The 15,965-nt window shown below is 31.4% G+C and overlaps 2 protein-coding genes across 7 annotated transcripts in view; one reads left to right on the forward strand and one right to left on the reverse strand.

Moving 5' to 3' along the window:
* LOC142331463 (vacuolar protein sorting-associated protein 11 homolog) overlaps positions 1-11,356 on the reverse strand; it is a 38,581-nt gene extending 27,225 nt beyond the window's left edge. Inside the window, exons 1-2 of one of the 4 annotated variants that reach the window (XM_075377391.1) lie at positions 11,062-11,341; positions 7,754-7,843 (exon numbers count right to left, since the gene is read on the reverse strand). In XM_075377391.1, coding sequence (XP_075233506.1) covers positions 7,754-7,843; positions 11,062-11,082 — 111 coding nt within the window. In that variant the 5' untranslated portion in view covers positions 11,083-11,341. Of the gene's footprint in view, positions 1-7,753; positions 7,844-11,061 lie in introns of all 4 variants that reach the window. The other 3 variants (XM_075377393.1, XM_075377392.1, XM_075377394.1) reach the window with 3 other exon arrangements.
* LOC142331462 (uncharacterized) overlaps positions 1-15,965 on the forward strand; it is an 89,029-nt gene that overhangs the window by 56,568 nt on the left and 16,496 nt on the right. The window lies entirely within an intron of this gene.

Genomic DNA, 15,965 nt, shown 5'->3' on the forward strand with positions numbered 1-15,965 from the left:
GCAGTATGGGATGGCGCATTATCGTGATGCAGAATCCAATTAAAAGCAATGTTGGCACGGACATGAACAACTCGTTTACGAAGTCTTTCTAAAATTTCTTTGTAGAAATATTGGTTAACTGTTTGTCCAGGAGGCACCAACTCTTTATGAACAATTCCCTTGGAATCAAAGAAGCACACAAGCATGCATTTCACTTTTGATTTTGACATGCAAGCTTTTTTTGGTCTGGGTGATCCCTTTGAGCACCATCGCGAACTTTGGCGTTTTGTCTCTGGATCGTATGGAAAAAACCAACCTTCATCAAAAGTGATAACACGGCTCAACAAATCTGGATTGATTTCCGTTTGCTCTAACAGACCGGCTGCCACATTTTTCCGTGTTTCTCGCTGTTGTTGTGTGAGATTTTTGGGGACCATTTTTGCACAAATCTTTCTCATACCAAGATCTTCAGTTAATATTAGACGAGCCGTTTCTCGATTGATGTTGAGTTCTTCTGTAATCATTTTCACGGATAATCTTCGATCAGATCGTACGATTTCACAAACCCTGGTCAAGTTGACATCTGTCCGTGAGGTTGATGGTCGTCCACTGCGGTCTTCATCTTCAACATTCGTTCTGCCTTCACTAAAAATTTTATGCCACCAAAAAACTTGAGCTCTTGACATAACCTCCTCTCCAAAAGCCTTCTGAAGCTTACCGTAAGTTGTCGTCACGTTTTCACCCAATTTAACACAAAAAGAAATGGCATACCGTTGCGCAATATTTTGCGGTTTCATTTCTGTGACGAGAGACACAAACATGTGTTCACTTATTACAGCACAACTCACGACTGATCAGTCGCATCAATGTGCCGCTTGGACTAGAAGTAGCTTATAGACCAAGGTCAAAGATGGTGTGCCTACGCAAGCTGCAGGGTTGCCACATTTTGCAAAGAAAAATCAGTCTCATTACTTTATTGTCGCACCTCATATATATTAAATGAACACAAATGAAAGTCTGATAAAACATTAAAAAACTGAACATTACGGAACATCACAAAATTTATCCTTCCCTTTTTTGCAAAAATATTTCTTTTCATGTAACTAATATATACTCTGAATATGAGCCAAATAGGACCATAAATACAATATTTCAAAATATCTTAACCCCAGTGCCACCTAGCGGGTCCAAGCTAACTCACAACTTACCAAAGTTTCATCATAATTGGATGAATGGTATAGAAAAGCATACAGTACAAACAAACAAACATTCATATTATAATAATATTTTATGAATATTTATATTCATAAATGAATTCATTTATATTCCTTATAAGATAAGGAAAACAGGGTTTAAAGTCAATAACAGATTACCTAATTGTTAAACAAACCTCAAGAATGGTTGTACAGTATAGTATAAGCATATTGTGTAGTATAGTACCCTGGTTTTTATAAATTTTTCTATTCACTACATACAGTCGGATATTTTGACGTAAGTGCCCTATGAATAATGTATTAGATTCACAATGCTTCAGGGGCTCTGCTTTGAATAAAAGCCTGCAATCCTCTGTAATAGCTAGACATAGAACAAGCACGATTAGTTCAGACACATAACACAACAAAAGGACTTAGTCCATCCAGTCTGTTTTCAGAAAAAAGCTTGTAGAATCTTAAACACATCTTGAGCCTTCAAACTAACAATGTTACTTTTACAGAAGAAAAGCATTGTAGAAGTTTTCTGCAATGTTACTACCATCAATAGACCATAGATGGCGAATCAACTGAGTATAATTATTATTAACATCTGAGACCTCATTCAGCTACAAGCCAAATTCCTTCCCTTTTAATTTTTTAATTAACTGCCCATTGAGGTCTTCTACCATGAGTTGTATTCTGTAGCTGTTATTAGACAAAGGCATTTTTGAAAGTAGTTTCCTAGCAAACTCACCAATCATAATGTTCACCATATCTATAGCAGCTGGTAGAATGAAATTATATGTGGCTTCTAATATTCTGCGATTTTATTTGCTACCTTGTAAGATGCTAGCAAAGCATTGGTTAGTGTTGATACTTGCTTACAAAAACTACCCTTTTATTGATTTAACTCATTTAGCTTCTTGCTAAGGTAGTCATGAAATTTACTAATTATGCTGGGATGAATGGATTCTTCTCCTCTATGAATCATGAGACCTTGCCGTTGGTGAGGGGGCTTGAGTGCTCAGTGATACAGAATACCTGAACCAAAGGTGCAACCATATCGGAGAGGTATCTGTTGAGAGCCAGACAAAGGAATGATTCCTGAAAGAGGCCAGCAGCTCTTTCAATAGTTGTTAGGGGCATGAGTCAGGACGACTTAAACGGCCGTATCAACATCACTCAGTCCTCTGAGTACTGCGCAGCTGAAAGCAATGGAAAACTACAGCTGCTTTTTTTCCAAGAAAATGTGGCTCTCTGCATTTTCATATAGCAATGATGGAGGTGCCTTCCTTGGTAAAATATTCTGGAGGTAAACTAGTCCCTTGTTTGGATCTCCGAGTGGGAACTACCTAAGGAAGGGGTCACCAGAAAATTTAAAAATAACATTCTACGAGTCAGAGCGTGGAATGTTAGAAGTTTAAAAAAGGTTGGTAGGCTAGAAAATTTAAAAAGGGAAATAGATAGGATAAATGTGGATGTAGTAGGAATTACTGAGGTTCGGTGAGAAGAGGAAGGCGACTTTTGGTCAGGTGATTTTAGAATAATTAACTCAGCTTCAAATAATGGGCAGGCAGGAGTAGGTTTCATAATGAACAAGAAGATAAGGAAGAGAGTAGAGTATTTCAAAACGCATAGCGATAGAATCATTGTAAATAAGGATAAAATCAAAACCTAAACCGACAACGATTAACATCTATATGCCTACAAGCACCCATGATGATGATGAGGTAGAGTGTGTATACGAAGTAACTGATGAAGCAATTAAACACATAAAAGGAAATGAAAATTTAATAATAGTTGGAGATTGGAATGCAAGCATTGGAAAAGGTAAGGAAGGAAATATAGTGGGTGAATATGGTCTGGGCAAAAGGAATGAATTATGGGACCGACATAGAGTTTTGCACGGAGTATAATTTAGTAATTGCCAACACCCAGTTTAAAAATCATAATAGAAGAATATACACTTGGAAAAAGCTAGGCGATACTTCAAGGTATCAGATAGATTATATCATGGTTAAACAAAGATTTAGAAATCAACTCGTCGACTGCAAAACTTACCCAGGAGCAGACATTGATAGTGACCATAATTTAGGGATAATGAAATGTAAATTGGGGTTTAAAAACCTGAAGAAAAGATGTCAGATGAATCGATGGAATTTAGAGAAGCTTAAGGAAGAAGAGGTAAAGAAGATTTTTGAGGAGGACATCACAAGAGGTCTAAGTAAAAAAGATAAGGTAGAAAATGAAGCAGAAGAATGGGAGAATGTTAAAAAGAAAATCCTTACATCAGCAGAAGCAAACTTAGGCGGAATAAGAGAACTTGTAGAAAACCTTGGGTTTCAGACAATATATTGTAGCTGATGGATGAACGTAGAAAATAAAAGAATGCTAATGATGAAGAAAGTAAAAGTAACTATCGACAACTAAGAAATACTATAAACAGGAAGTGCAAACTAGCGAAAGAAGAGTGGATTAAAGAAAAGTGTTCAGAACTGGAAAGAGAAATGATCATTGGTAAAATAGACGAAGCATACAGGAAAGTTAAGGAGAGTTTTATAATACATAAATTAAAATCTAATAATTTAACCTTTTCTTAAAATAAGAAAAGGTTGATAGGTGGGTGGAATATATTGAAAAGTTATATGAAGAAAATGAATTAGAAACCAGTGTTATAGAGGAAAAAAAGGAGATCAAAGAGGATGAAAAGGGAGATACAATACTGAGATCTGAATTTAAGAGAGCATTAAAAAATATGAATGACAGAAAAGGTCCTGGGATAGACAGGATACCTGCAGAATTACTACGCAGTGCAAGTGAGGAAGCAATAGATATACAAACTGGTGTGTAAAATTTACAAAAAAGGAGAAGTTCCGTCATACTTCAAAAAGAGTGTTATTATCAAAGAAAGAAGGAACTGGAAAGAGAAATGAACATTGGTAAAATAGACAGAACATACAGGAAAGTTAGGGAAAATTTTGGGATACATAAATTAAAATCCAATAATGTATTAAATAATGATGATACACCGATTTATAATATGAAAGGTAAAGTCGATAGGTGGGTGGAATATATTGAAGAGTTATACGGAGGAAATAAATTAGAAAATGGTGTTATAGAGGAAGAAGAGGAAGTTGAAGAGGATGAAATGGGACAAACAATACTGAAATCTGAATTTAAGAGAGCATTAAAAGATTTGAATGGCAGAAAGGTTCCTGGAATAGACGGAATACCTGTAGAATTACTGCGCAGTGCAGGTGAAGAAGCGATTGGATAGATTATACAAACTGGTGTGTAATATTTATGAAAAAGGGGAAGTTCCGTCAGATTTCAAAAAAGTGTTATAGTCATGATACCAAAGAAAGCAGGAGCAGATAAATGTAAAGAATACAGAACAATTAGTTTAACTAGTCATGCATCAAAAATCTTAACTAGAATTCTATACAGAAGAATTGAGAGGAAAGTTGAAAAAGTGTTAGGAGAAGACCAATTTGGTTTCAGGAAAAGTATAGGGACAAGGGAAGCAATTTTAGTCCTTAGATTAATAGTAGAAGGAAGATTAAAGAAAAACAAACCAACATACTTGGCATTTATAGACCTAGAAAAGGCATTCGATAACGTAGACTGGAATAAAATGTTCAGCATTTTTAAAAAATTAGGGTTCAAATACAGAGATAGAAGAACAATTGCTAACATTTACAGGAACCAAACAGCATCAGTAATAATTGAAGAACATAAGTAAGAAGCCATAATAAGAAAGGGAGTCCGATAAGGATGTTCCCTATCCCTGTTACTTTATAATCTTTACATGGAACTAGCAGTTAATGATGTTAAAGAACAATTTAGATTCGGAGTAACATTACAAAGTAAGAAGATAAAAATGCTACGATTTGCTGATGATATAGTAATTCTAGCTGAGCGTAAAAAGGATTTAGAAGAAACAATGAATGGCATGGATGAAGTCCTACGCAAGAACTAGCGCATGAAAATAAACAAGAACAAAACAAAAGTAATGAAATCTAGTAGAAATAACAAAGATGGACCACTGAATGTGAAAATAGGAGGAGAAAAGATTATGGAGGAAGAAGAATTTTGTTATTTGTGAAGTAGAATTACTAAAGATGGACGAAGTAGGAGCGATATAAAAAGCCAAATACCACAGCCAAAACAAGCCTTCAGTCTGAAATATAATTTGTTTATATCAAAAATTAATTTAAATGTCAGGAAAAGATTTTTGAAAGTGTATGTTTGGAGCGTCGCTTTATATGGAAGTGAAACTTGGATGATCGGAGTATCTGAGAAGAAAAGATTAGAAGCTTTTGAAATGCGGTGCTATAGGAGAATGTTAAAAATCAGACGGGTGGATAAAGTGACAAATGAAGAGGTATTGCGGCAAATAGATGAAGAAAGAAGCATTTGGAAAAATATAGTTAAAAGAAGACAGACTTATAGGCCCACATACTAAGGCATCCTGAAATAATCGCTTTAATATTGGAAGGACAGGTAGAAGGAATAATTGTGTAGGCAGGCCACGTTTGGAATATGTAAAACAAATTGTTAGGGATGTAGGATGTAGAGGGTATACTGAAATGAAACAACTAGCACTAGAGAGGGAATTTTGGAGAGCTGCATCAAACCAGTCAAATGACTGAAGACAAAAAAAAAAGAAAGAATGGTTTCTAAATGGTGTTTCAATTTAATTGATGCTTGCAATCAGATGCCAAAATTTTCATACACAAAACATATAGTGACCTCTTTTTACCAGTGATTACATTTGAAATAAAGCCACAATCCAAATAGCTGTCATCATATTTTTGATTTTACGCTTCACACTCTTGTCACTGGTTGATGATCTGCTCCCTTCATTTTCATTCTCACACTGCTTATTGCAGTTTAATAAAAACAAATTCATTTTTAAAAATGCATTAGAAAAAATATTTCAAAAACTTCACTTGACTTTACCACAATATTCAACTGATACAATCTCCAAAAACTAATTTAAAATTAAAACAAACCAACATTTATTTATATATGAACAAAAAGTACCTGAAAATTAGAGAAACCTACTAAAACAATCAAGGGACTACTATCTAATCATCTATTAATCACTTACAGTTTGCTTTTGCAAACAATAACTAAGTGGTTTGTGTCAGCTTGGCTAGATGTTGCGTACAATTGAAAATAGAAATAAAATAAGGAAAATTGTATAATATTTCATGGTGCTCCTGTAAGGAAGTTGCAGCTTCTGGGAGTCAAGGCACACACTTTAGGAACAACTGCTGTAAGCTAATGCCTACCATATACCATAACTGAACAGTTCAGTCAAGCAACAAATTTCCAAAATAACTCTTTAGGGATGGCTTCCACTGTTCATTGAAAACTGTTATATTCCATTGTTATTCTCATTATTTATGCAAGATTTTGAAACTTTAGTTGCACTTTCACTTTTTTTTACATGTATGCGTTCTACTTCCTCTTGTTGTCTTCATACTATCACATTCCAGTCTCTCATTACTATCAAACTGTCAACTCCTTCTATACATTCAAAATAAATCTAATAAGAAGTAACAAAGATTTCAGTGTAGCAATCTTTTTTCAAATAATCTGATACCTGTAAGTATTGCAAATTAACTTAAAATAATTAGTGGAAGTTCAAAATGTACATAAAAATAAAAACTATCTGGATCTTTCAAGGAAACACTGAACTAGACAGTTTTGAAAATTAACATTCATCTAATAAATGGTTACAATTTTTTTCAATTAGTAAATTTTTTTGCTATTAAGTGTGTACATTACATTTTTTCTCAATTTTTTTATTAAAAATAGTACTGGACATTATTTTAACAGTATTATATATCTTTCAGGATTAACTAAGATGATTTTTTTAAAAAATTATACTTAAATTATAAAAACACTTAGTATTTTAAGAAGTGAGTATCATACAAAACATATTTTTAAAAAAGAACCACATTGGTACACTTAGTGAATGAAATTGAATCTTAACTAAGTAAATTATTAATTCTTAACAGCTAATATAACTGAACATTAAAACTTTAATCTAAACTGGCAAAACAAGACTAACCAAATTTTAAGTACATGTAAGATATTGATGAAGGAATACATTATTTCTGCAGATTCATTAACAGACAAACAAAATGTAAGAAAAAGTCCAGAAGTAAAATCAATTTCTTTCAAATGAGGATACAGAAATGAAATACATTATTACCCATGGCAGGAAAGATAATGTCTTTTGTATCAACAAGCAACAAGCAACTAGCAATCACATCAAACCTTAAAATTAAAACTTAATTTTAGAAATATAGGCAATAACAAGAGGCAAAATATGTAATCTCCAGCATTATATTTTTGTGATAGATACCTACAATGTCATAAATAATTTATGGGTTTTATTAAGGTATTGTGGTTACAAGTTTAATAAAAATATTTCAATAACTACTAGCATACAAGTCTAATTAAAAAAATATAAATCTGCTTATCCTTCATTGGCATGCTGATTGGAAAAACTTTACTTTTATCTACATATATAGTGTACAAATAATATTCAATTTAATATGACTTACATCATTTCTACATATCATGAAATGACTATCTTTCACAGAATCCATTAAAACTGAACAATGAGGTGAACAACCAACGCTATCAAGAATTGTCTACAAAAAAAAGTAAATTAAATTCACATTACATTTATAGTAATTACATCAATAAAATTAAAAAATTTGTAATTTTAGAATTGACAAAATGGCATCACTGTTACAAATACAATTCAATTTTTTACACTAAGCTTATAGTACACAAAGTTTTATAAGCAGATCTAACAGAAAGTTTCATTGTTTATTTAAATAAACTAATTTTGTTTATGCAAGCTAAATTAGAAACAAACAATTTCTCAAATCATTTATACAAATTTTATTTAATATTTAAAACTAGATGAATGTTATTATTTTGATTGTTAAACATAAACAATCATAATTAGAAGACTGTTAGAAATTACACGTGTGTGTGTGTGTGTATATATATATAAATGAAAAATAAATAATAATAATGAGGGTCTATCAATAATTAAAGACACAAATTGTTTTGGAGCTAGAATGATTTATTCTATTAATGTTAATTTTTTTCAGCTTCATTATCTCAGCAACATTGATACATTTATCCTGTCTCTGAATCAGCTTACTTATGCCTACTCAAAAGAAATCTTTGCTTTGATGTTGGAACCAATTCAGCACATTTTTTTTACGTTATTGTTATTAAACTCCTTACCATATATTGCCTCCTTGAGTGGACAAAACAAATAGAAATCTGATGGAGCTGAGTCAGAACTGTATGAAAAGTGAGGTAATACTTCGCAATGCAATTTGTTTAAGTAACTCAGCCACTGAGGCCAGAGGTTATTGTGAAGCAAAATAATACCTTTGCATCGAGATCCAAGGGAGTTTCAATTCCAGTGCTTGAAACTTACATGAACACTTTCATCCAAAGCGTGTGTAGTTCTGTGGTTAAGTTTTCTGACTTTGATTGAAGAGTTAATATTATGTTCCAAAAAAATACTTTTTTTTATTTTTATATTTGTATAGGTTCTTGGAATGCTCCAATTCACCTTTTAGCTTCATACTGTCAGACACCCTGGAATCCAATCGTCTGACTTTGTCTTCAGGGTAATTAATTTTGTAAGAAGTTATAATTCAGGATATTAATGTTTTAGATATTACATTATCTGGATATTAATGTTTAGAATATTTTAAAATGCGAGATTTAATATTTTACAAGCGAATAAAATGAAATACAAAATACTGTAAGAATTTATTATGAAAACGTATACTTTACTTAAGAGACCACAATTATAAAAGTAAGAGTCCCTCTTGGAAAGTAAAAGTAACATCACAGTTAGTATCATCACCCCCTTTCTTAAACATTAGTGTACCTCAGACAGCGCGAGAATTTTCTCGCTCGCTCGCTCTCTCTCTCTCTCTTCGGTGCGTGTGGGCGCGCGCAAATTTTGAGTGGTCGAAAGATCATTTAATTCCTTACCAAAAATGCACTCCCAGCAATAATTTCGTTATCGGACCTCCAGCATATTTATGCCTAATCATAGTTCTGTTAAATATTTATACGGAATAAATATAGCCAAAACAAAGTTAATTTTAATCTGACATATTTTTTATGTACCGTGTACCGATTGTTTGAAATTAATTCGTAGAATAAAAAAAATTACATTACTCACTGTGACAGGAGAGCAATCCCATCTATATATTTTTAAACGTTCAAGTTCATCGACGCATTGAATTTATAAACTTTATTCAAACTTTTAGTTAAGAAAATATCTTCCCGTAAATGATGTTTTTAAAAACAATAAAAAATATAAACTATAGATTTTATATTTTAATTTATGTAATTATATATACATATACCTACACAAAATGATATAGGAAGAAAGTGAAAAAACTTGGGAACCGATTCCAGAGCTTGAAATTAAGAAGTTCTACAAACTTGTCCGAAAACAATTTGTTATAGAGTTACGGCTGGTGAATTCGCTAAGGAGAATTAGGAAAAAGCAGTTTCACGTAACTACCCTTTTGAAAACTGAAATGAAGTTCAGTCGTACAAATGACAACTTTACTTCTTCACCGCAGGGAAGGCTGTATATACCTGTACAACAATTCCAGCCGCGGAGTAATTTGTTGGTTGTGTATACATTAAATAACTGCCGGGTAACCAAGTATCTTACTTGAAATTTTTCAATGTAAATTTCAAGTAAGATACTTGGTTAAATGTTTGATGGTTGAATTAAATCATTAAATGGTTGGTTAAATGGTTAAATCATTGGTTAAATGGTTGAATTAATCATTCATTATATTGTTGCAATAGTTTCATACTTTTAATTAAGTTCACATTTTTAATTGTATATTAAATATGCTGCCTAGCTAGAACAGACGTAGAACTTACTAATGTTATTTCTTCAACATTTTAAAGGAAATTAAAAATTCATACATTAATAATTTTAACAATAATTAAGTTCGTTCATTAACAATTAAGAAAAAAATGACAGATGTTTACATTTAAACAAGCGGACAAATGAATCTGAACAATATCGAGCATCATTACTATAAAAGAAAGTAATACTTATTAGTGCCACCTACACTGCAGACGGTTTACACTTATCACAATCATAAGAAAGAATGCGACAAATTAATGAGCTCTTTCTTCAAGAAACTATGTTGTATTACACACAAGCCTCCAGTCTGTGTGGAATGTAGAGTAGTAATTAAAGACTATCAGACAGTTACTCTACCAAAATAATTATTTATTTCTTAAAAAGTACTTTTACAAAATTAAAAACAAAAGTTATCGTAATCTTTTTTTCCTAATCAACAATTTTGCACAATACAAAAATCAAACTGGCGAGTTACAAATTCATGATTATACTACATTGTAAGTATGTAAAATGCGTACTATTATTTTTACGAGTATATTGAGCGTAAATTTTTCTTTAGTTTGATAATGATTTAGGGCAAAAAGAGGTTTGATATTTGCTCATACTTTGCTTAACCCACGAGTACAATACAATAATTTTATTTCCTTGGTTAATTATTTATTGGCCGATTAACCTAAAATGTATAACCAACCTATAAATTAATAAATGTTTCATTTTTGTTTATTTTTGGGATATTATTTCGCTGGTATTAGAAATAGAAAAGAATGTTAGAAATGTTTGGATATAAGAGATAAATAGTAATAATTTATTTTGTAAAAATAAGAGTGCAAATTGTATTCTAAAATTCATTACGTGATAAGTATGGATAAAACAAAAAAAAATAATGACACTTATTTTAAGCTATATTACAATAATATTAATATAAAAAAGACTTACATCAATGAATAATGAGATCATCTAACTAAAATAAACAATGTTTAAGAAATAATAACGGTAAACAAGAATCACGACAGACACAAGAATCCAAATTGAACTGCGTATGGCAGCGCCATTTGTAATTTCTTTCTAATTAGCCCGAGACTGCAGGATATCATACGCTTCGTTCTCTCACACACTTAATTTTTTCTGTCGTTCCCCACCACTGCAACTAGCGTTGCGTTCAAATGACAAATCTATGCTACTACCACAGAAAAAAATGAAAATAAGCGCGCCCTGTAAAATGAATTTCCTATACTACACCGTTTCATCTCTCATAATAACAACCGACACAGATAACTGAATATTAATTTTTTTTCAGATTTGAAAACTTTTATCTAAAATAATAATAATAGAAACCAAATTTTCGCTTAAACTTATGCATACGTTAACAAAGGAACGTAACCAACGATACCCAAACGGTAATGATAAGATTTTAAATTATTTCGTTTTACCTAATATTCAATTTACGATATAATTTACACCGACGCATATTTTATAATTGCACTTGGACATAAAATAAAACACTACTGAGCGTCCGTTATAATGTTTTGCTTTTTTACTAAATACTGCTATTATTTCTTTTAATATAAAAACAACAGTTTAAAAAATGTAATAGTGTAATTAAAAATAAAAATCTTATGTCACCAGTTTAGTGTCACAGAAAGTAGCGTGCTTGCCTGCTACACCAAGGGCGTCGGATTCGACGCCCTTGGTGTTGGAATCCGACGGTGTTGGAGTCCTTGGTTTCTTTTTTCTGGGGGCCAAAAAACGCTTTCGCGTTTATCATTACACAGGTTAAAATAATAATAAAGGCTTCTTTTGGAATATTAAAATATAAGCGCAAAAATACAGTTTTAATATGATTAAAACTAAGATAATAATAGGAATAAAATTGAAACGGTAAAAGAAACGCAACAGTTATGGTAATACATGAAATATGAATAATCTTATTAAGTATATATTAATATTTATAATAATACCCGGTCTAATACAGCCTTGTCATTTCCTAGGATTCATCGTATTTCCCTTGGTAATTTCAGTTTGTAACATAAGGTGGCTGCACAGTTCACAAAGTTGTAGTGGACAGTCAAGCGGCATTCGCATCAGACGCACAGTGGTGCATTCTTCGCTGACATCAGGTATCTGTGAGTAGCTTTGGTATGTCCTAATCGCAATCGACAGAGGACCACTTCCTCTTTGTGAGTTGTCCTGCATGAAGAGTCCCATGTTAACACTGTGTCTTTTATTTGTCGTCGTTTATTATCTACTGTAGCGATCCGGTCATCTTGCCGCCTTCTTCGAAGTGTATGTTGAATGCGATCGATGGAATCTGTAGTTGTAACTCAAGTGGAGAAAGGCGGTTGGCTACGTGCATCTTTAACAATGGAATCCATGTGTTTATTACCCAGGAATTGCACACGTCTAGGAATCCAGTAGAAATTCACCTGTGTGTTGTGATGACTTAATTCAGTGATTGTTTTATGTATTTCTGTGACAATAGGATGTCTGGAATACAAATCCTATAAAGCTTGGAGAGCACTATACGAATAGCTACAGATAAGCTATAGGATGTGATGGTATTTTGATGGCCGGTTCAGCATTATAGACACTTGCAATACGAGGTAGATCGAAGAAATAAGTTCTGTCATTTACAACAAAAGTGCAACATACAGTATCATTTTGCTTCAAAATTAAATTATTTTAGAATTTAATTTACTTTATTTTTAATTAAACTTATATGTATTGTTTACATTAATTCCCGCAACAAAATAACCTTCAATTCTTACTTCAATAAAAAGCGAAAGAGTATGAGCATGATTAACCGTTATCTGGAGATACCTTATACAGCCTACTGTCTGATGACTCTGACCGATTAGCTAACAGGCAAGAGAGTAAGTCTATAACTTAAAATGTGAATTACAATGCAATACAAAAATAATATAATTTTACGCTTATTGAATATAAATAAATATTTAACTGCGGGTTAATATTATAAAGATTAATGGAATATTATAACTTAAATTTTTATTCGATTATAGTGTGACATTTTTTTTAACAAAGTAAGTTTTTATATATTTTTTCTGGTTAAATCAGGGATGTTTTTTTGATATTCAAAATTCATTCATTCATTCACCGCAAAAGCTTATATATGGAATTACACAAATATAGTTTTATAGCGTATGAAAAATGACTAAGATTCAAACCCGGGGACCCAAGATGAAAGGTTCAGACGCTACCACTCCATCATGGAGATCAGCGATTCCATTCTGATACAGCTCTATTATGTTTGATATCTTCAATGAATGAAGTAATTTTTGATGAAGCTTAATTATCATAATCTTTTATCTAAATTACTGAAAACTATTTTCATTTTTATGTCAAATGCCTTTTTTTCAGTACAATGTTCATAACCTATCCGTTTAATTCTTTTAATTTATTTTACAGATTTCTGAAAAAACTAACAAGTTTGTTTATTTGCTTCTAAGTAATCATTTAAAGTGATATAAATTAAGCTGCAGTATACAGTACTCGCAATTCTTTATGTAATTTACCATATTTGTATAAAATTTTATTTCGTTTAAGAAATTCTATTTTATTAAGTTATTTTAATTCTAAATGAACATAAAGCGCTTTGATTTATAATATATTCAAAATGCATATACCGTTGAACAAGCACAAATATTCACTGCGGTAATTTGTTGCAGCTGGTCCTGCCCCTATTTTTGGCGATGTAATGTTCAATCAAATATAATTAAATACACTAATAAATATTACAAACGGTAAATATATTTTTTGAATTAATATTATTTACAATAAATATCGGTTTTACAAATCCAATGAATAATGATTTTACACTCGACGTAAATAACTTTAAGCTAACTGAAGTTTTAATTACTTAAATTTTGCTGAATATTTAAAAAAATATCCATAATGGAGCAAAACATTTGTGAATTATTCCAAATTGATCCTATGGAGCATAATTAACAAGTATAAGATGTTGGAAATTTATAATTAATTAAATATGGCAGCCCATGATATACACAAGAATTTTGGTCACCGACGTGTAACCGTAAATAAACTTCCAGCGTAATATGTAACTGAAAAATTTGTTTGCCGATTTCCTCACCACCTAGCAAGTGGCGCGCTTTTTTTTATAGTGCTGTCCCCTATAGGTGTAATGCACTGCTTTTTATTTGTACAACAATTACATAGATAATTGATAACCGATGTTCTGTTTTAAGAAAAAAGAAAGAATAATATTAAATCAACACATTATTAAACCTATTAATAAATACCACTCATTGCCCGATTAAAAACAATACTGTTTTCCTTGAACACCGTATTCTTCCTTGAAAAATAAGTTTTATCGTAAAGTATTTTTCACTCGTGGCTCTGATATTCATTTAATGAAAATTTTTTATCCCTCAACACATGCAATTTCTTTACTACCTGCCTGAACTTTCCTTTCCGCTTAATTTTTTCTTTCTGAAAAAAAATTATAAATAATTACGGATATTAACAGTATATTAATTTTTTACTTATAAAAATTTCATTTTTTTTTACTTAAGAATCATAAGTGTGGAATTTGTATGAAATTGTTATTATCACAAATATCTGTACCATATCTATCAGATTAAAAAAAACTTTATTTTATCTCATAAGATTTGAGCCTTAAGATAATATGAAATCAAAAACAGAAAAAAATTACAACAAAAAATGTTCGTAACTTTGAGAAGTTTGTATACATTCATTGAAGGTAAACATTTTGTAATATTACTTACTACTGTCTTTACAAATAAATCTTTTTTAATTTCATGTTCTTATCGAACTCGGTTTTAATGTTTCCTAATATTACAACAGTCGACTAAATTTTAATTAATTTTTAAAGTTTTCATATTATAGCTTCATGGTTTCCTACATTATTAATAATAATTATACTTATGATGGGATCGTATTATGAGATAATTGTTCTTTTACCATCCGTACTTTGATACTTAATAATCCCTTTTAGAGGTACAGTTAAATACCATGTTTTCTCTTTTCACCTGGTAAAATGACAAAATCATTATCACTTTGTGTCAAAACGCTCTTTTGTGTGATGTTAAAAACTACCGTGATCCAGATGTAGTATCTTTTTAAGTTAGTGCCCCTCCTTTAACCTCGCCCTTTGTCCTAATCCGTTTCTGTATAACGATAATTTTTCCAGTCTGAGGTAGCAGAAGTTTCCTGATATATTAAAAATTAAAAAGTATAAATATCTGTGTCAAGTATATCTTTAAAGAAGTACATTTAGCTTATAGTTGCAGTCGGCTAGTTAATTAGATATAAACCGGTTTTTATTATCGTATAATTAATTTTTTAATACGTTAAATTTATTTATAGTTACTACGGTTTCTTTACTTGTGTCTCGAGACAGGACAGTGAGGAGCCACGAACTCGCCTGAAATGAGCCGATCGCTTGCTAGAGTCTCCTCACAGTCGAGCCACGCGCGTCAAATTCAACATCTAATAAAGAAATGACTTGAACGTGAATTAAATTGACGGCTTTTTTGTTTATAATTTAAACATTTAAATAATTATTAATTATTCGTAATTTTTAGTTATACTTTATGAAAAATTATTTACGAACAAACTATTTACAATTATTTTTGAATAACAAATAAATATTTGATTAATTATAAATGTATTATTTCGATTATTTTTATTTACATTTCTTTATTAGAAGTTGAATTTGAAATACGCGCGTGGCTCGACTGTGAGAAGAACTCGAGCAAGTGATCGGCTCATTTTGGGCGAGTTCGTGGCTCCTCACCGTCTTGTCACGAGACACAAGAAGTGGTGGAGTCGTGATATATTAAAAA

The sequence above is a fragment of the Lycorma delicatula genome, chromosome 10, assembly GCF_047948215.1.
Source record: "Lycorma delicatula isolate Av1 chromosome 10, ASM4794821v1, whole genome shotgun sequence".
NCBI lineage: Eukaryota > Metazoa > Arthropoda > Insecta > Hemiptera > Fulgoridae > Lycorma > Lycorma delicatula.